This window comes from Leiobunum rupestre, chromosome 8, assembly GCF_980474605.1.
Source record: "Leiobunum rupestre chromosome 8, qqLeiRupe1.1.hap1, whole genome shotgun sequence".
NCBI lineage: Eukaryota > Metazoa > Arthropoda > Arachnida > Opiliones > Sclerosomatidae > Leiobunum > Leiobunum rupestre.
The window spans coordinates 3,973,408-3,993,912 of record NC_143391.1 but is presented as its reverse complement, the minus strand read 5'-3'; the positions used below and the strand labels follow the sequence as shown (position 1 = coordinate 3,993,912).

Genomic DNA, 20,505 nt, shown 5'->3' with positions numbered 1-20,505 from the left:
CGACTGTTTCAGAGTCACTAACCAAATTAAAACCACGTACTTTGAGCGAAATAATATTCTGACTCGTGCTTTCAATCCAGTGCGTATAAATAACTTTGAAATCTATTAATTATTTATTTATATTTAGAATGGAACGAAACCAATCAGCGTTGGGCAATTTCGTCAAAGAGCCGCTAGCTCACTCACCGCTCTCACTCGCTAGCCTAATATCCGCTCACGCATTTTAGAGTGGGAAAATAAGCGCTCCTCTCTTTTGGGCCCTGAAATTGGCTCTCATTTTCGTTTCGCGCTCTTTTAAAAAAACCTTTTGCCGCTCAATTTCGCTCATAATAACAAAAGCGCTCACAATGAGAAAAAGCGACTGAACATACGCTAAAAAGCGACTCAATATAGTAGGGCTGTGCGAGTACTCTAACATCATCGAGTACTAGGCTTTTTGGAGGTCGAGTACTCGAATAAGTAATTTGAGAATACTCGTCGATTACAGAGTACGAATAAGATGCTCTCTAAACATGTCGAGTATTTGAAGCAACGAGGATAGAAAAAACTAAGTTCAAAGAGGTTTTTACAACTTTTGGGGGGCAATAAACGGTACCTACAAAGTTGTAGAAACTGTGGTGCATTTAAATTAAAGGAATATTTTTCAGCATTGAAAGTTACTGTATACTCTTTTTAAATTTAATTTCAAAATTTCTTGAATAAAACCAGCTCCTAATCAAGTACTCGATAACCCGACTCGTTAAAAATATTACTCGGGTTTTTTTTAATTACTCGACTGTAATAAGAGAAAGTTTCCCCTTAATCAAGTACTCAACTCTAATACTCGTTGAAAAAAAAATGATACTATAACCGACTCGATTGCCTAAAACCACTAATCGCACAGCCCTACAAAATAGTCCAGAAAAATTGAATAATATATTCACGGCTTAAAAAACAGTTCTACGGGCATCCAACAGAGACAATGGCAGGACGACCGTGGTGTGACAAACCGTGGGAATCAATTTCTTAAAACTGTCTCAAGCCTCGTTGGAAATAAATGGAAAATTCTACGTACATTCTATACCGTTAAAATGTATAAATTTAAATGGATGTCATCCAATCTCCCCGCCTTCGCTTCTTGCCGGAATCTTTCTCACAGCGATTTTACAAAAGCCTCTTAATAAATTATTACTCCAATAAAGAAACTGAATTTCCAAAATTCAATAGAAGAAATTGACGAGGTAAAACAAACGTTTCTCTTCTCAGACACTTTTTGTTATCGCGCGGCTGAATCGAAGATGGAAAGATGGCATGTTTGGAAGCTCAAAAGGGGGATTGTTTCAGAAAAGAATGAAAGAAAAACCAGAACAAGAAAAGGCTACGGATGAGCAAACCAGTCTTTTTTTCATTATTTTCTTAAGGAACAGAATGATTCCCTAACATATGATCAATTTCGTACACGTAAGAAGTAATACCTTTTCTATTTCACTACAAAGACAACCCGTTACGAAAGCTCCCCTTAAGAAGTTCACTGTCCCTCGGTCCATAAAATAACCCAAACGGGGCAGGGGGTATTTCAAGACGGGTTAAAACACCGCACGAAAACGTTTACGCGGAACTTCTTGGATCGTAGACGTAGCTTTATCGCGTACAAACTAGAAGTTTTCCCTACACGTTTTTGAGGGGTAGCTTAATTTATCTATTTCTTTTCGTGAAATATTTCTCAATGTCAAATAGCGTCGACTTCTTTCCACTATCTCGATATTCGAGCGTCAGTCTGGAGCGAGGTGAACCAACCACCCGACACTTCGGCCGCCAAATGGCAGGGCGCAAACTACACCCTCCATTTACGTATTGAATCGTAGTGTCAAATGACACGAAGAAGGAGAGCGGTTGGCGACCGGAAGAAATCCAACAAATTTCGGGGAGAGACGCGTCAATTTTTTTCTCTGGTCGTCCGCGGCCGAGAGCCCAGAATTCACGTAAACACGACGCCCGATGAAAAACAGATTTGTAGATTGCGAGAGGCGAGTTCAATCTTTTTCGTGGCTCGCTCTATACAGGGGGGCCTTTCCAGACTCCCAATGCTTCCGAAAATAAATAAGCTACATTCAATTTCTTTACTATTGACTACAATAGCGCAATTTTTAAAAGCTGATTGAAACGTTACAACTATGAACTAATATTTCGAAGTTTTTTATTAAAAAATGTATCTTTCCATGTTAAGTTCCATATTTAGTGTGGCAAAATTTACCCTCCCTATATTAAGCTCAATATTTAGTGTGGCAAAATTTACCCTCCCTATATTAAGTTCCATATTTAGTGCGGCAAAATTTACCCTCCCTATATTAAGTTCCATATTTAGTGCGGCAAAATTTACCCTTCCTATATTAAGTTCCATATTTATTGTGACAAAATTTACCCTCCCTATATTAAGTTCAATATTTAGTGCGGCAAAATTTACCATCCATATATTAAGTTCTATATTTAGTGCGGCAAAATCTACCTTCTCTATAATAGGTTCAATATTTTTGGTGGGTCACCTAATTTCATATTACTACCACCAGATGGCAACAATAATCCATGGGTATCTAGCGCTAATTACGTTAAAATCAAGCCATAACTCGTGTTATTTTTAAAAAATACCTCCTTCAAAATGGGCAAAAAGAAAATGGCAAAAGTGTAATCTTGATAGAACGAATAAAAAGTAGCAATTGTTTTAGTGAGACTCACCCTGTTTGACTGAAACGTATTTCCCGTTGAAAGCGACGAAGGCGGCTTGCGGCACCGAATCCTCCAGCGAGAACAGTTCGTCCTTGGTGACGGACTGAGAGCGGGTCCTGAGGACCGCCTTGCTCCCGATGGGCGCCAAGTAGCGGCTGTGTTTGTCTCTCAGCGCCAAATAGCCCGAGTGGAATTCCAAGGTGAACAGACAGTCCGATTCGCGCTTGTCCACCAACTTGCCGTCGCCGTGCAAGTACTTGTTGTTACCCGTGTGGATGGCGTACTTGCCGTCGTGGAATTCCAAGGTGAACAGAGTATCCTCGCCCCAAGGAGTGTTGGCGTCGACCTGAACACCACATACGATTATTTTTATTTTTTCTTTAATAATCGTCACTTTTAAACTCCTATTATACTAGATTTTTGAAAATGTACCAAAATTGTTTCGGTAGCCATCTCAATTGGAAGATAAAATTAATTAAATTCTAATTAGGATTAATTTTATGAGTACCCCCTGCAAATTATAAATCACTTTGCGGGTTTGCCCAAAAATAAAACTGGCAAACGATTTTTTTTTGAAAAATCAATAATCAAAAACATTCAGATCTCAATAAAAAAATTTGAAGCAAAATATAAACAACCCCGATTTTAATTAGTTTAATTTAATATTTAGTTCTTATAACCCCCTGCAAATTATAAATCACTTTTTTTAACAATCAATAAATCAAAAACATTCAGATTTAAATAAAAAAAATTAAAGCAAAATATCAACAACCCCAATTTTCAATTCTTAAAGGGAGTATAATCCAAGCAGGAACGGTCGCGCCACGAGTGAGCAATTACGTAAGCTTGACCTTACCCTGTTATATTCCCTTTAAAGATAATAGGTATAAGTCTCTTGAAGACTTGGCCCCTTGACAACCGACTTAACTCATAAAAAATAAAATACTTTGAATTTGATTAGAATCTGACCTGTATTTCGTCCATTTCGGAACTGAGCCTGGCGTATCGCCTACGACCGATGGATCGAATGTTGACCTGTGGTCTGGCCGCTAAATGGACAGTCCATAACTCGGAGGACGAAGGGGCTTTGGCGGAACAGGCGAGTTTGTCATTGCTGGCCCCCAAATAATAGCCTCTGGCGGCGTTTTTGAAGCCCCAGCGGCCGGTACTGTCCTCGGACACCACGATGTAAAACTTGCAAGTGGCGTCTTTCTCATCGGCTTCGCAGGTTACGTTACCTGAAGACAACCAGAGTTTCAAGTTTAGAAGCTACAAAACGACAGAAGCGTAGCAACGGGTCGCAATTTCATTGGCTGCGAATTACGTCATCGTCTATCTTACCAATGACGTACGAAATTCAAAAATGGATGTCTATAGGCCTTGTTTTACGCCGTGTTTCGGTTACGTTAGGTTATAATCCCATGGTTTAAAAAAACCCGGGTTTTATTTAAAAACACCCAGCCCATTGGGCTTTTTTGGGTTTTATTGGGTTTTTTACCTAAAATGATACCCTAAATCTATGATTTACTTCATTTTTATTTTTTTATTTTCAATTTAGCACTACTTATTTATCGCCCTTATTCTTATCTTTCGTAGACGTAAAGTATCGTCTGCTCCATGTTCTGCTAAATATTTATTGAAATTTGCAGAAGTTTAAAACTTACTGTTTAGTTAACACTGTTAACTCGCTACTGTTAGATTAGTGTTTACCAAAACACTGGTAATGTATTTTGGGTAAATACGTTTTATAAAAAGCAATATTTTTGTATTATTATAGAATTTAAAGAATTAAAGTTTAATTTTTTAAATTCTTTAATATAGTTTAATTATTAAACTATAAATTTAAACTTTTTTCGTCATTTTTGAAACTATTTAAGGTGGGTTTTTTAAGTGGGCTTTATTGTGGGTTTTTTTTAAGGTGGGTCCAACCCAAAATAACCCGAGGGTTTAGGAACACTGGTAAGAGGATTTTGGACCAATGAAAATAGCGAACCGTAGTCGCGACAAATCGGGTGAACGAAAGCGGAAGATTGGTAACTTACCAAAAGAGTCAACGGCCAAGTACTTGTCCAAGTGGCTTTTGAGACAGACAGCCTCGTCCTCGCCAAAAGGTTCGAGCGTCCACATTTGTTTCTTCTTGAGGGCAGTGCCATTGGCGTTGACCTTGAAGCCGAACGTCTCGGCGGTCAAGTACTTGAATTGCGCGTTGAGGAGGCCGACGTTCCATTGGAGGCCGTCCTCGCCCACACTGCCGTTCGTGCCACCGTTCATCTGCGCCAAACTCATTTCGAATGGACTTCCCTCTGCGACCGAAACAAAATTCAATTCAATTCCATTCAATTATCCGCCACGATAACCCCCGGAATGACGCTTATAAGTGCACCGTTTTCGAGATAAAGAAAAGAAAATATTGATTCAGAAACGAAAATTCTTATCTTATCTCGACAATACCTACTTAATAATGAAGTGCTAATTACAGAATTACTTTCGTTAAATATACATAATCGTTTTAACAAAAATTTAAAATATTTGCAAGACAAAACCAGAAATAGCCTTTACGTGCCTCCCACCAAAATAAAATTGGTTTACATTTTAAAAGTTTTGAACAAAATTAAATCTTTATTTAATATAAAATTATATAATCTGGCTTAGTTATAATAAATAATAATAATAATAATCAGCTAGGCTAATCACCCAAGGCACCACCTTAGGTCTAAGTCATCAAGCGACTTTTAAAGCCATTAATTCAGGTGGCCGGGTTAGTTATGGGATCCCAAAAACCGACTCCAGTACTACGTTGTATACAATTCCTTTAGATGAATTTATTCTTTTGAAATCTCTATATCAATACCTAGCTCTATATCAATACCTAGCTCTATATCAATACCTAGCTCTATATCAATACCTAGCTCTATATCAATACCTAGCTCTATATCAATACCTAGCTCTATATCAATACCTAGCTCTATATCAATACCTAGCTCTATATCAATACCTAGCTCTATATCAATACCTAGCTCTATATCAATACCTAGCTCTATATCAATACCTAGCTCTATATCAATACCTAGCTCTATATCAATACCTAGCTCTATATCAATACCTAGCTCTATATCAATACCTAGCTCTATATCAATACCTAGCTCTATATCAATACCTAGCTCTATATCAATACCTAGCTCTATATCAATACCTAGCTCTATATCAATACCTAGCTCTATATCAATACCTAGCTCTATATCAATACCTAGCTCTATATCAATACCTAGCTCTATATCAATACCTAGCTCTATATCAATACCTAGCTCTATATCAATACCTAGCTCTATATCAATACCTAGCTCTATATCAATACCTAGCTCTATATCAATACCTAGCTCTATATCAATACCTAGCTCTATATCAATACCTAGCTCTATATCAATACCTAGCTCTATATCAATACCTAGCTCTATATCAATACCTAGCTCTATATCAATACCTAGCTCTATATCAATACCTAGCTCTATATCAATACCTAGCTCTATATCAATACCTAGCTCTATATCAATACCTAGCTCTATATCAATACCTAGCTCTATATCAATACCTAGCTCTATATCAATACCTAGCTCTATATCAATACCTAGCTCTATATCAATACCTAGCTCTATATCAATACCTAGCTCTATATCAATACCTAGCTCTATATCAATACCTAGCTCTATATCAATACCTAGCTCTATATCAATACCTAGCTCTATATCAATACCTAGCTCTATATCAATACCTAGCTCTATATCAATACCTAGCTCTATATCAATACCTAGCTCTATATCAATACCTAGCTCTATATCAATACCTAGCTCTATATCAATACCTAGCTCTATATCAATACCTAGCTCTATATCAATACCTAGCTCTATATCAATACCTAGCTCTATATCAATACCTAGCTCTATATCAATACCTAGCTCTATATCAATACCTAGCTCTATATCAATACCTAGCTCTATATCAATACCTAGCTCTATATCAATACCTAGCTCTATATCAATACCTAGCTCTATATCAATACCTAGCTCTATATCAATACCTAGCTCTATATCAATACCTAGCTCTATATCAATACCTAGCTCTATATCAATACCTAGCTCTATATCAATACCTAGCTCTATATCAATACCTAGCTCTATATCAATACCTAGCTCTATATCAATACCTAGCTCTATATCAATACCTAGCTCTATATCAATACCTAGCTCTATATCAATACCTAGCTCTATATCAATACCTAGCTCTATATCAATACCTAGCTCTATATCAATACCTAGCTCTATATCAATACCTAGCTCTATATCAATACCTAGCTCTATATCAATACCTAGCTCTATATCAATACCTAGCTCTATATCAATACCTAGCTCTATATCAATACCTAGCTCTATATCAATACCTAGCTCTATATCAATACCTAGCTCTATATCAATACCTAGCTCTATATCAATACCTAGCTCTATATCAATACCTAGCTCTATATCAATACCTAGCTCTATATCAATACCTAGCTCTATATCAATACCTAGCTCTATATCAATACCTAGCTCTATATCAATACCTAGCTCTATATCAATACCTAGCTCTATATCAATACCTAGCTCTATATCAATACCTAGCTCTATATCAATACCTAGCTCTATATCAATACCTAGCTCTATATCAATACCTAGCTCTATATCAATACCTAGCTCTATATCAATACCTAGCTCTATATCAATACCTAGCTCTATATCAATACCTAGCTCTATATCAATACCTAGCTCTATATCAATACCTAGCTCTATATCAATACCTAGCTCTATATCAATACCTAGCTCTATATCAATACCTAGCTCTATATCAATACCTAGCTCTATATCAATACCTAGCTCTATATCAATACCTAGCTCTATATCAATACCTAGCTCTATATCAATACCTAGCTCTATATCAATACCTAGCTCTATATCAATACCTAGCTCTATATCAATACCTAGCTCTATATCAATACCTAGCTCTATATCAATACCTAGCTCTATATCAATACCTAGCTCTATATCAATACCTAGCTCTATATCAATACCTAGCTCTATATCAATACCTAGCTCTATATCAATACCTAGCTCTATATCAATACCTAGCTCTATATCAATACCTAGCTCTATATCAATACCTAGCTCTATATCAATACCTAGCTCTATATCAATACCTAGCTCTATATCAATACCTAGCTCTATATCAATACCTAGCTCTATATCAATACCTAGCTCTATATCAATACCTAGCTCTATATCAATACCTAGCTCTATATCAATACCTAGCTCTATATCAATACCTAGCTCTATATCAATACCTAGCTCTATATCAATACCTAGCTCTATATCAATACCTAGCTCTATATCAATACCTAGCTCTATATCAATACCTAGCTCTATATCAATACCTAGCTCTATATCAATACCTAGCTCTATATCAATACCTAGCTCTATATCAATACCTAGCTCTATATCAATACCTAGCTCTATATCAATACCTAGCTCTATATCAATACCTAGCTCTATATCAATACCTAGCTCTATATCAATACCTAGCTCTATATCAATACCTAGCTCTATATCAATACCTAGCTCTATATCAATACCTAGCTCTATATCAATACCTAGCTCTATATCAATACCTAGCTCTATATCAATACCTAGCTCTATATCAATACCTAGCTCTATATCAATACCTAGCTCTATATCAATACCTAGCTCTATATCAATACCTAGCTCTATATCAATACCTAGCTCTATATCAATACCTAGCTCTATATCAATACCTAGCTCTATATCAATACCTAGCTCTATAAAGTATCCAATTCTCTATAAAGTATCCAATTCTCTATAAAGTATCCAATTCTCTATAACTCTCTATAACGTATCCAATTCTCTATAACTCTCTATAACGTATCCAATTCTCTATAACTCTTTTAAGTATCCAATTCTCTATAACTCTTTTAAGTATCCAATTCTCTATAACTCTTTTAAGTATCCAATTCTCTATAACTCTTTTAAGTATCCAATTCTCTATAACTCTTTTAAGTATCCAATTCTCTATAACTCTTAAGTATCCAATTCTCTATCAATCTCTATAAAGTATCCAATTCTCTATCAATCTCTATAAAGTATCCAATTCTCTATCAATCTCTATAACGTATCCAATTCTCTATCAATCTCTATAACGTATCCAATTCTCTATCAATCTCTATAAAGTATCCAATTCTCTATCAATCTCTATAAAGTATCCAATTGTCTATCAATCTCTATAAAGTATCCAATTGTCTATCAATCTCTAAAAAATAACCAATTATCTATCAATCTCGGTAAAGTATCCAATTATCTATCAATCTCGGTAAAGTATCCAATTATCTATCAATCTCGGTAAAGTATCCAATTATCTATCAATCTCGGTAAAGTATCAAATTCTCTATCAATCTCGGTAAAGTACCCAATTCTCTATCGATCTCGGTAAAGTACCCAATTCTCTATCGATCTCTACAAAGTATCCAATTCTCTATCGATCTCTACAAAGTATCCAATTCTCTATCGATCTCTACAAAGTACCCAATTCTCTATCGATCTCTACGAAGTATCCAATTCTCTATCGATCTCTACAAAGTATCCAATTCTCTATGGAGCTTTAAAAATTTCTATAGCAAAGTTTTGTACAGAATTGAAATTAAATAATAATTATAATATCAACAGATCAATAATTATGTCCAAAACCAATAGAAAATATGACTAAGCTGTGTAGTATAATCCCTTACTCGCTCAGTCTGGTCTATGCGGAATTGTCAAGTTATCAACTACACTCAATTTATAATAATCCAGATTTTATCATTTTCGGCAAAGTCCACGAAATGCGGGATAAATTCCAATTCAATCGAATATATTAAAATCTAAAGTAGCGCTTATTTTATATTTAAAAACAATAAGACAATTATAAAAACGTACCCAAAAACATCCTATAATTCATGGAAGATAAAACTGGAGGCATTATTTATCTTGGAAAATAACGACGAATCGAAAAAGTTAATCCAAAGAAAAGCACTAGCTTAGGCTCTAAACAAACAAAACTCGGTAATATCTAACTAAAAAACGAAGATATTCTTTACAAACTCTCGAAAATGGAGATTCTTAAAAAGAGCTCTCGTTAGATCGGGTACCAGCCCAACTATGACAAAAGTGAAGAGCCGCCACTAGAGTTTTATAGCGGAGATATTCGCCTGAAAGATTTTCGATACTCGCTTTCCCTGTTGCCATAAAAACATTCAAAACGATGAGGGAACTTGTAACCGGGGGGGGGGCTAGATTTCAAACCGATATTACGTTAAAACAAGGGGGGGTTGTCCCTTAGTCGGGGGAAAGGGCAAACTGATCTTCTCTCTGCTGAAAAATAGAAATTAAAATAACTAATACGAAACCGTAACGCTCGCAACAACAAACAAAAAAATCAAGGTCTGCCTCCCCCCCCCTTTACAGCGTTGGGCGTTCAATTAATAACTGGTCGGGAGGGATATTATTTTAAAAAAAAACGAAATCATGGTCTTCAATCTAGGTCTGCCACGATATAACAAATAATAAGAAAGAGGATATATACAACTAAATGGGAGGGGCATTTTTTCGTTAATTAAAGAATTATAAAGTCAGTCAAATTGGACGTACGCGACGTAAAAAATATATTATACCGAAACTTGGCGTGCGCGCGTACGGTAATTGCGAATAGCCCCAAAATGGAATTTCGAGTAGCATGCCCTGGTTCCTTCCAAACTCACCCCCCCCCTCTCTGTATGTCTCTCTTTCCAGGAGATCAGATCAGATGCGTAAGGGGGTAGAAACGGGGGGGGGGATAGATAACAGAAGAAGAAATATATGACCCCCATGCTAAAGGATGCGTAACCAAAGCTAAGGATTTTCCCCCTACTTTTTGGGCATTGGCAGTTTTCTTAGTTCTCTCTCTCTCTCTCTCTCGGGGTATCGGGGGTGGGTTTAGCAAAATCGCGCGTGTGCAACCAGCAATGGGGATTTTCAAGATCAGCATCCCAAATACTATTACGTCGACGCGCAGATCCGCCCGAAAAAATAAAAAAAAAACCCCGAAACGGCTACTTGGACACGTGAATGGAAATGGAAGCCGTCAAAAAAAGTGCGCTATTTTACCCCCTCTAGCGGAGGGGGACCGTCAAAAGCAACGAATGTTGATATTCAGGGCGAAAATGTTTTCTGTTTTTTTTTTAAACTTGACTGCTACGATACACTCGAATATTTTTTTCACAGGTATTTGAACATTTGAAAGTGGCTTAGGATGTTCAGGAATTTTGCGCCAGCTAGATTTAAAACATCCCAAGAAGCTAAGCCTAACACAAGTTTATTTTTACGTACACATTCCGACTTGCTTTAAACATTTCACGTTAAACGGTTGTGTAAATGAAGATATTTCCCCAAAATAAGCAATTTCACGCGAGGTACAGAAATGAAGGTAAATAAACGATTTAATTATCGCGAAAACTGTAACCTAGAACAAACCCAATTCAATTGAATAATAAGTTATTTAAATCTCACGAATCATTGTTTTCGTGGCAAAACTGAGGGTTATCATTCATATCAGATATCAATCGTAGGAAGGTGACCGCATGTCCAAAATGGAGGACAAGGTCGTAAAAACAAATTTACCTATAAGTATCATTTACGAGTGCGATATGACAAACCAAATCCGTAATCTAATCAAAATGGCACGCTTTATTCGGCAAAATTGATATTTTGGACGGATAATATAACCGTAATGGTAACGAAACCAAATACCGCTCGAGCGCGTTTTGCCTTATTTATTCGCAAATTGCCTACGACCTACATAGTGAAGTACCTCCCGCCGAAACAGTTTATATTAAAAGGAGTACCCTTTCCTCGTCCTGTACAGATTTGAATACCAAATCGGGTGAAAGCTTATAATTTCGAGGTAAAAAAAATTGAGGAAAAAAAACAATTTAAGGACTTCCCCGAACCTCTGACGGACAAAGTAGGTGAATGAAAGAGAGAGAACGCCGCCTCTGAAAAATGACAGTAGGCTTCGGAGTTAGGCCTAACAACTGAAGCTAGCTATCGCGTCTCGTCTCTTTCGCGGTAACATTGTCGCTAATCGATAACTAGATTAATTTTAAACGAAAAGTTAAGACTTACCGGCTCAGTCGAGCGATATACCGGTGTAAATCGGGTCGTTACGTTAAACTTTGACAGCGGGAAACGAGAATTTCGACGGAGAAAGTGAGAGGAAACCCAGCGGTCACCGCGGAAACGCGTCGTCTGTCTGCCCTCTCGGTTCTCGCTCTCTGCTTCGGTTCGAAGAGCGAGAAAAATAATCACGTGACCGGATTTTCACCAATGAAAAAGCCGCCTTCCGGATTATTATTATTCTTCTAAATCGTGGCTTATATTTTTTTTATAACAATGCAAGATATGTTTCGCCGTTTTGTATTAGTTCTAGCTAAATAGTTGATTATTAAGAAGAGTAATATTTTAATATTATCGCTTCGATGAAATCAGTTGCTTTGAACTATGACCCCATCTTTTGGTGGTTTCCACAAATAAGGGAAATTGGTTAACTTCCGCGTTAGAACGTTTCTTTTACGTGAGTAACGTGAATAATACCACGATCAGGCAATGAACTCCATCGAAACAATAGACGCCTAAACTTGCATACTTGAATGATCGCAAAACCAATCTCTCTTCTGTTCTTTCAAAAGAGGAAACCGATATTCACGGACCAATCCACCTTTTTTTAATGGCGAGCCAATTTGATGCAGTTTTGCGATTACCACTATGTCGTCCCATACAATAACATTTATTATCAATTTTAAAGGAAATGTAAATCGGCCAAAAACATTCCGAACTTAATGAACAATAATTTTCGACCAAAAATAAATTTCAGATTAATTTTTTGAGGAGTCTGCATTTAGCTTTATCATAAGTAACATAATGCTAGTAATGTAAGTATGACTACCGTTGGACTGCAGCGGAAGAACAGATAATCGTTTGAAATAGGTCTTGAAAAATGTAAGAATTTGATTTTTAGCCTTTTTAGTACGCGAAATTTAAACTTTATTAGAATTAAGATAAAATTATAAATTTAAATTCCAATAAAGGTTATTTTCCCTCTCAAAAATCGGCCTTTATTACTTGTAGCTTTTGTTCTTACTACCACCTTCAGCGCCGTAGGTAAATTACGATTAGCAAGTCCATAATCCGAAAATTAAGTTGCCGTTTCTTATCTGTAATTAGCCTTATCTGGTTTCTTATGTCTAATTAGCCTTTTCTGATTTCTTATGTCTGATTAGCCTTTTCACATATCTTAAGTGTAACTACTCTTTCTGGTTTCTTGTGTCTAATTAGCCTTTTAGGATTTATTGTGTCTAAGTAGCCTTTCGAGTTTCTTGTGTCTAAGTAGCCTTTTATAGTTTATTGTGTCTAAGTAGCCTTTCGAGTTTCTTGTGTCTAAGTAGCCTTTTAGGGTTTATTGTGTCTAAGTAGCCTTTCGAGTTTCTTGTGTCTAAGTAGCCTTTCGCGTTTCTTGTGTCTAATTAGCCTTTCCTAGTTTATTTTCGCGTTTCTTACGTCTAATTAGGCTTTTCTGGTTTCTTACGCATAATTAGGCTTTTCGCGTGTGTTATGTCTAATTATCCTTTCCGCGTTTCTTATTTATTATTATCCTTTTCGCGTTTCTTATGTCTAATTAATCTTTTCGTGATCCTTATGTATAATTACCCTTTTCGCGTTTCTTATATATAATTATCCTTTTCGCGATCCTTATGTCTAATTAACCTTTTCGCGATCCTTATGTATAATTATCCTTTTAGCGTTTCTTATGTCTAATTATCCTTTTCGCATTTCTTATGTCAAATTAGCCTTTTCGCATTTTTTATGTCTAATTATCCTTTTCGCATTTCTTATGTCAAATTAGCCTTTACGCGTTTGTTATGTCTAATTAGCCTTTACGCGTTTCTTGTGTCCAATTAGCCTTTTCGCGTTCCTTAGGTCTAATTAGCCTTTTAGCGTTTCTTATGTCTAATTATCCTTTTCGCATTTCTTATGTCAAATTAGCCTTTTCCCATTTCTTATGTCTAATTATCCTTTTCGCATTTCTTATGTCAAATTAGCCTTTACGCGTTTGTTATGTCTAATTAGCCTTTATGCGTTTCTTGTGTCCAATTAGCCTTTTCACGTTTATTAGGTCAAATTAGCCTTTTAGCGTTTCTTATGTCAAATTAGCCTTTTTGCGTTTCTTATGTTTAATTAGCTTTTTCGGGATTCTTAGGTCAAATTAGCCTTTACGCGTTGGTTATGTCTAATTAGCCTTTACGCGTTTCTTGTGTCCAATTAGCCTTTTCGCGTTCCTTAGGTCTAATTAGCCTTTTAGCGTTTCTTATGTCTAATTATCCTTTTCGCATTTCTTATATCAAATTAGCCTTTTCCCATTTCTTATGTCTAATTATCCTTTTCGCATTTCTTATGTCAAATTAGCCTTTACGCGTTTGTTATGTCTAATTAGCCTTTACGCGTTTCTTGTGTCCAATTAGCCTTTTCACGTTTATTAAGTCAAATTAGCCTTTTAGCGTTTCTTATGTCAAATTAGCCTTTTCGCGTTTCTTATGTTTAATTAGCTTTTTCGGGATTCTTAGGTCTAATTAGCCTTTTCGCGTTTCTTATGTCAAATTAGCCTTTTCGCATTTCTTATGTCTAATTATCCATTTCGCATTTCTTATGTCAAATTAGAATTTTCGCGTTTCTTATGTTTGATTTATCGTCTCCAGTAATTTTTTATTTTCCTTTCAAATTTAACTAACCCTTGGCGTCGCATTGTCAACAACCGAGCGCAGTCAAGTTCAGGAAGTCGGTACCGCGTAGCGTAATTATTTTGTGTCACAATGAAAAACGGTTGACGCAAAAAATTACCGACGTGTCATACTTATGAGTATTATCATAAGAAATATCCAATTTGTTACTTATTGTGTTACGTTAATTATGGGTTCACTTTAAATGGTAATTAGATCTCCCGAGACTAAAACGGTTTAGAGTAGGCTATAACCTAGTTTCTGTAGAAAATCTAAATTTTTACAACGAAATAATGATGTGTGCCTTTTCAAAAATCAAACTGTCAAAAATTTCGTCGTGTTTAAAAGATGTCCTAAAAATACGAAGACCTTGAAAACAAAAGATCCGTGGAGTCGGGGAAACTTTTGTAGATAATATAAAATGTGGGCGGGTGTCGAGAAAACTAGTAGACCGTCACCAAAAAAACGCGATTCCACCTTATTGGTAAAAATGAACCATAACCGTCAAAAGATTTCTTTTCACAGTGTTGTTCGTGATGGAAAAAAATTTAATTTATCTCGAGTTTCAACTCGAAGTGAAAAAAGAAATTTTTCCAAACTAATACAACCGTGAAGTTCTAGATCCTCCCGCCAATTTATAAAATAACTGTGTTTGGGAAAATTATAGTACTCCCTTTCAATATATTTCGTCTGAAGATAATTGTAGTCACGCATTTAAAGAAATTTCTTAAAAATTCGTATGATTTGGTTTACTTGCCTTACTATCGCAGATTCGTTTTTAGGTTTTCAAAAAGAATGGGGAAAATATTAAAGAAACCGTTTTGGAGCACAACCGCCATCTGGATGTATTTCGATGTACCAAAATAAAAAAAATATTGCATTTTATTAAAGTCGTCTGCTATTTATTTCGCAAATTCAAGAACTAAGATTTTTTCGTAGGATAAATTGCGGTTTTTGTTTTAAATTAAGTATAAATTAACAGAAAATGAGTGAAGAATTTAAAGAAGGTACAACAGACGAGAACGTTAAAGAATTCAAACTAGATCCAGAGTCAGAACTTAGATTTGAAGTTGATAAGAAGGAAAAAGTCACATTGGAGCTCAAGTCTGGAATGGCAGAAAACTTTGGCTCCGAAATTGTTAAACATAAAAAGTATGTTTTTGGTTCGGGCTCGAAAATTGCCGTTTTTACATGGCACGGATGTACCCTAGAACTAGGAGGACAATCAGAAGTAGCCTACGTTGCTAGAGAAACACCAATGTTGTTCTACGTCAACACACACGCAGCTCTGGAACAAATGAGACAGAAAGCTGAAGAGGAAGAATCAAAAGGCCCAGTTGTGATGATAGTGGGTCCAATGGATGTTGGCAAAAGTACACTGTGCAAAATTCTTCTCAACTACGCTGTTAGACAGGGTAGAAGACCAATATACGTTGACTTGGATGTGGGACAAGGTCATATTTCTGTTCCAGGGACCATTGGAGCTGTCCTGGTAGAAAGACCCGCGGATGTTGAAGAAGGTTTCTCGCAGCAGGCGCCTCTTGTTTATCACTTTGGGCACAAATCACCCGGGGATAACATTACTCTTTATAATCTACTCGTATCGAGACTAGCTGAAATCATCAACACCAGAGCTGAAAATTATCGAAAAGCCAGTTTTAGTGGAGTATTCATTAATACGTGTGGCTGGGTTAAAGGAGAAGGCTATAAGGCAATAACACACGCTGCCTTAGCGTTTGAAGTGGATGTTATTCTGGTCCTAGACCAAGAGCGTCTGTATAATGAGCTTGTCAGAGATATGCCTTCCTTTGTCAAAGTTTTGTTCACGCCAAAGTCAGGAGGTGTTGTTGAGAGAAGCAAATCATCCAGAGCCATGAGTCGAGATCTTAGAGTTAGAGACTATTTCTACGGCTTGAAAACTCCTCTGTATCCACATTCGTTCGACGTTCGCTATTCAGATATCAAAGTCTTTAAAATTGGTGCTCCGGTTTTGCCAGATTCGTGTTTGCCATTGGGTATGCGCTCCGAAGATAACTTTACAAAACTTGTTCCCGTTCAAGTTGGAGGCAATTTACTCCATCACGTGTTGAGTGTTAGCTTTGCAGCTAGTGAAGAAGAAGATATTATCCAAAGTAATCTTGCTGGTTTCGTTTGCGTGACGGGTGCTGACATGGAAAGACAAATGTTAACTATACTCTCACCTCAACCACGACCGTTACCTAAAACAGTTTTACTTCTTAATGATGTACAGTTTATGGATTCCCATTAATTTTGTTGATGTATTTTGTACCTCATAACATTGTAAATAAATTTATTTCACTGGTTTGAAAGATGTTATCTATCATAAATTGTATGTTTGTACATTGGGGAAAACACTTGAAAAAATGCGCTAACTTAGTTCCAAAAGCAGGTATCTCAAATATTAAATTAAAAAAATATTAATATAATAGTATATACTGCATAATACTTTTTTTAAACTGGTTAAAAATTTAACCTTAAACTGTATTAAATATTTTTAATAGAAAATAACAAAATTATCTTTCGAAAAACGATTAAAAAAAGAAATACTGAATAACAGAGATTTATTTGTTTTTGTAACTAAGGTACCGACTTATTCTTGCTTAACGATGCACTACTGCCATCTAGTTATATGTTAGAACATTTAAGTCCCGTTATTCGCGTAAAAATGGCGTTTGTTATTAAAAGACGCTTTATTTTGGCCGTAATAATGTAAATTTAAATGAATTATGGACAGCGATTTAGACCTTCCGGATGATCTGGACGATTTAGACGACGATTTATTCGGGTTAGGAGATACGAAAACTAAGAAAAAACCCATCCCTAAAAGAAGCGACTCATTTTCCTCGGCATCTAATAAACGCGCCACTTTCCAGACGAATAAATCAAAAACGGGTAAATAAAGGAACACTTTATGGTTTTCCGTTTTACTTTGTAACCGCTTACAACCTCAATAAAATGCAAATTTATTTTATTGCACCAATTTTGAATTAATTTCTCAGAAAAATCGTAAACACTTCACCAGATAATTTAGTATTTTTTAAAATAAAATTCTAATTTCTTCGTAAATAGGCTTACTCCGTATTTGTTCCGCATCAAAAATGTATTTATTTAATTAGAATATGACGAAGACGACCCCTTAGCTGGATTACTTTCGGACGACGAAGATAAAAATACCAAGAAAACAGATAAGAAATCTTCTCCCGTTCTGAAAAAAGACCAACCAATTCCAAGTAGGTTTAAATAAAATTTGAGGGGTCGGACATTCTCCAAAAATGTGTATGGGATTTCACGCTGTATTTCAAGATTTCTTGTCGGATTTCTGATTTCTTAACTTTGGTCAGGGATTTCGGGATTTATCGTCAAATTTTGCGATTTCTCGTTGAATTTAGAGATTTCTCGATTTCTAGGCGGATTTATAGATTTTGCAATTTCTCGATTTCGCATCGGATTTCGGGATTTCCTGTCGGATTTCTGGATTTCTTGGTGGATTTCGAGATTTAACATCGGGTTTCGGGATTTTTTTGCCAGATTTCTCGTCGGATTTCGGGATTTTTTGGTCAGACTTCGAAATTTGGATTTCAGGATATCTTGCCGGATTTAGGGATTTCGCGATTTCTTGGCGGATTTCGAGGTTTATCATTGGGTTTCGGGATTTTTGCCAGATTTCGAGATTTCCCGTCGTATTTCTTTTATTTCTGGCCGTATTACGAGATTTCGCATCGGATTTCTGGATTTCTTGCCGGATTTCGAGATTTTAAAACAATATTAAAGAAATCCAGGCTAGATTTCGGATTTCTTGGAAAGTGTACGGAAATTCTTTGAATGTCCGACCCCTCGATAAAATTATTTTCCCATTAAAATTATTACAACAAAACGATTCTAAAACCGCTCGAAAAGCAGAGAATTTGGAATCGCAGGAAAAACCTCCCGAAAGGAGAATGAGGCGGAAACCGACGGCGGATCTGGATTTCGGGGCCGATGACATTCTGGGAGGACTCGGTTTCGATGAAGCCCCCAAATCGGCCCCTAAAAGTCAACCGGAGCCAACGCGATCTGTGGCTACGAATAAGTCGTCGTTCATGAGCTCATTGTTCGGCGGAGAAAACGAGAAAAAAGAAATAAAACCTACGGTACCAGATAAAGAATTCGTTCTAAGCGATAAATACAAAAAGAATGGTATTAAGTCATAATATCGTTCAAAAAAACCACCATCTAAATGCTATTTCTTTTCAAATTAATTAGATGCTGATTTCGGAAGTTTCAAACTTTCTTCGACGAACCCGACAGAACAGCCTCGAAGGCGCAGGTAACTAACCCTTTCTTCATTATCATACCCCCGTAATCAGTGTTCCTAAAATTGGCAAATAGTGGCTAATAAAGAAAAATTGCATTTCATAGCTTAAATAAATGTTTAAGAAGTTTATTGTAAAAATGTCTTAGTTTACACTGAACTTTCAATTTTCGAATTAATTATTCCAAAAATATAAGAGACTATTTTAATGTTAATCAGAATCTGACCATTCCTATGGATATACAGGGTGTTTCAAAAGGTTATGCAAAAATTTGAAGGAGTTGTAGGGGGTGATTTGATAAGAATGCCTGTTTTTGTCCCATTTTCCTACGATGAGTTTAAAGAGCGCCAGAAAGCTTCAAAGTGTGGCCTACTAGCGGCTGGAATAGACGCTAGCATCATGGATTAAATAACCTTACAGGTTATTTAATCCATGCTAGCATAAACTCTATTTATGTCTTATTCAACTTGTTAAAAAGTTCCACGCGTGTCTTGATAATAGGTGGTTTTTTTTCGCCTGTTCTGGGTTTTTTGAGCAGGTTAAAAAGTGTAGCCATATGACGTCATTTTACTACAATTCTGTCTTGACGAAAAAAACGAGTTGGAGTAGAAAGGGAGTAGTTAAAGGTTAAAGGTTATTTATAAAAAGTTTCCCATAATATTTTCGTGAAACGAAATTTAAGCAGACGACAAAACTAGATTACTCCCTCTAGACCTCCTTTCGAGGAGGAGTAAAAAGTGTAACCCTAATACTCCGGAACAAGCGAACAAAATTCGGGACAGGGTAAATCTTACCCCGAGAACAGGCGAATAAAACGTTTTAGGGTAAAAACTTTACACTTTTTGTCCCCGGACAAGCGAAAAAAAAACCACCTATTTTAGCGTAAACGAGCTCGAACGATTTCGCGCTTGCTCCCTGAAATATAAAAAAACGCACGAGCCTTTTACGCTAAAATATTAAAGGGCACGTGGAACATTTTAACAAGTTGAACAAGACATGAATAATTTATGCAACAAGCGCCAAACCAAGCAGCAGGGACTTTAAATACTGTTCAAGTTTACTTTTTTACGCGGGTTACCTCCTTTTGTTTACAAATTCCTTTTTCACCTATCACACGAACCCAAACCTTAATGTTCGCGTTTCCCTGCTGCTTGGTTTTGCGCTTGTTGCGGCCTACTTCCAGGGGCTAGTAGGCCTTACTTAGAAGATCTCTGGCGCTCTTTTAACTCATCGTAGGAAAATGGGGAAAGAAACAGGCATACTTCTCAACTCACCCCCTACAACTCCTTCAAATTTTTGCATAACCTTTTGAAAAACCCTGTATATTTTCCTTAAATAGCCCAAATCTGAAATTTCTGGGTTAAAATATTTTTTATTATTATTTTAAAATTTTCTGAGGTAAAAATATTTATTGGCCACTTTTGTCCAGATTAGCCACTAAATTCACTTTTGTCCAGGTTGGAATTTTCCACTATTTTCCATACTATTGTCCACCTGGAATTTTGCACCTCGGAGCAATGCCCGTAATGTTACTTAACCCGCAATCCACCCTAGCTACACTTATACAGGCGCGGTAGGGAAAAAAATAGGCAAAATTACGGGATT

The 20,505-nt window shown here is 36.3% G+C and overlaps 3 protein-coding genes across 6 annotated transcripts in view; 2 read left to right on the top strand and 1 right to left on the bottom strand.

Annotated features, from left to right (window-relative positions):
* Nucleotides 1-12,424, bottom strand: part of sn (fascin domain-containing protein singed) — a 38,988-nt gene extending 26,564 nt beyond the window's left edge. The window contains exons 1-4 of one of the 2 annotated variants that reach the window (XM_090156085.1): nt 11,940-12,424; nt 4,746-5,006; nt 3,673-3,941; nt 2,713-3,049 (exon numbers count right to left, since the gene is read on the bottom strand). In XM_090156085.1, coding sequence (XP_090012211.1) covers nt 2,713-3,049; nt 3,673-3,941; nt 4,746-4,989 — 850 coding nt within the window. In that variant the 5' untranslated portion in view covers nt 4,990-5,006; nt 11,940-12,424. Of the gene's footprint in view, nt 1-2,712; nt 3,050-3,672; nt 3,942-4,745; nt 5,007-9,716; nt 9,863-11,939 lie in introns of those variants that run through there. The other variant, XM_090156084.1, reaches the window with a different exon arrangement.
* Nucleotides 11,127-20,505, top strand: part of LOC149932023 (uncharacterized) — a 29,066-nt gene continuing 19,687 nt past the window's right edge. The window contains exons 1-4 of one of the 3 annotated variants that reach the window (XM_090156081.1): nt 11,127-11,241; nt 17,725-17,838; nt 18,506-18,784; nt 18,851-18,914. In XM_090156081.1, the coding sequence (XP_090012207.1) occupies nt 11,190-11,241; nt 17,725-17,838; nt 18,506-18,784; nt 18,851-18,914 (509 nt within the window). In that variant the 5' untranslated portion in view covers nt 11,127-11,189. Of the gene's footprint in view, nt 11,242-17,279; nt 17,501-17,724; nt 17,839-18,505; nt 18,785-18,850; nt 18,915-20,505 lie in introns of those variants that run through there. The other 2 variants (XM_090156080.1, XM_090156079.1) reach the window with 2 other exon arrangements.
* Nucleotides 15,229-16,934, top strand: cbc (protein CLP1 homolog). The gene has a single exon (XM_090156604.1). It carries the CDS (start codon nt 15,573-15,575, stop codon nt 16,854-16,856), a length of 1,284 nt encoding a protein of 427 aa, XP_090012730.1. The 5' UTR covers nt 15,229-15,572; the 3' UTR covers nt 16,857-16,934.

What these genes read in the sequence shown, in the direction of transcription:
- cbc (XM_090156604.1), top strand. Translation starts at nt 15,573, where the DNA reads ATGAGTGAAGAATTTAAAGAAGGTACAACAGACGAGAACGTTAAAGAA.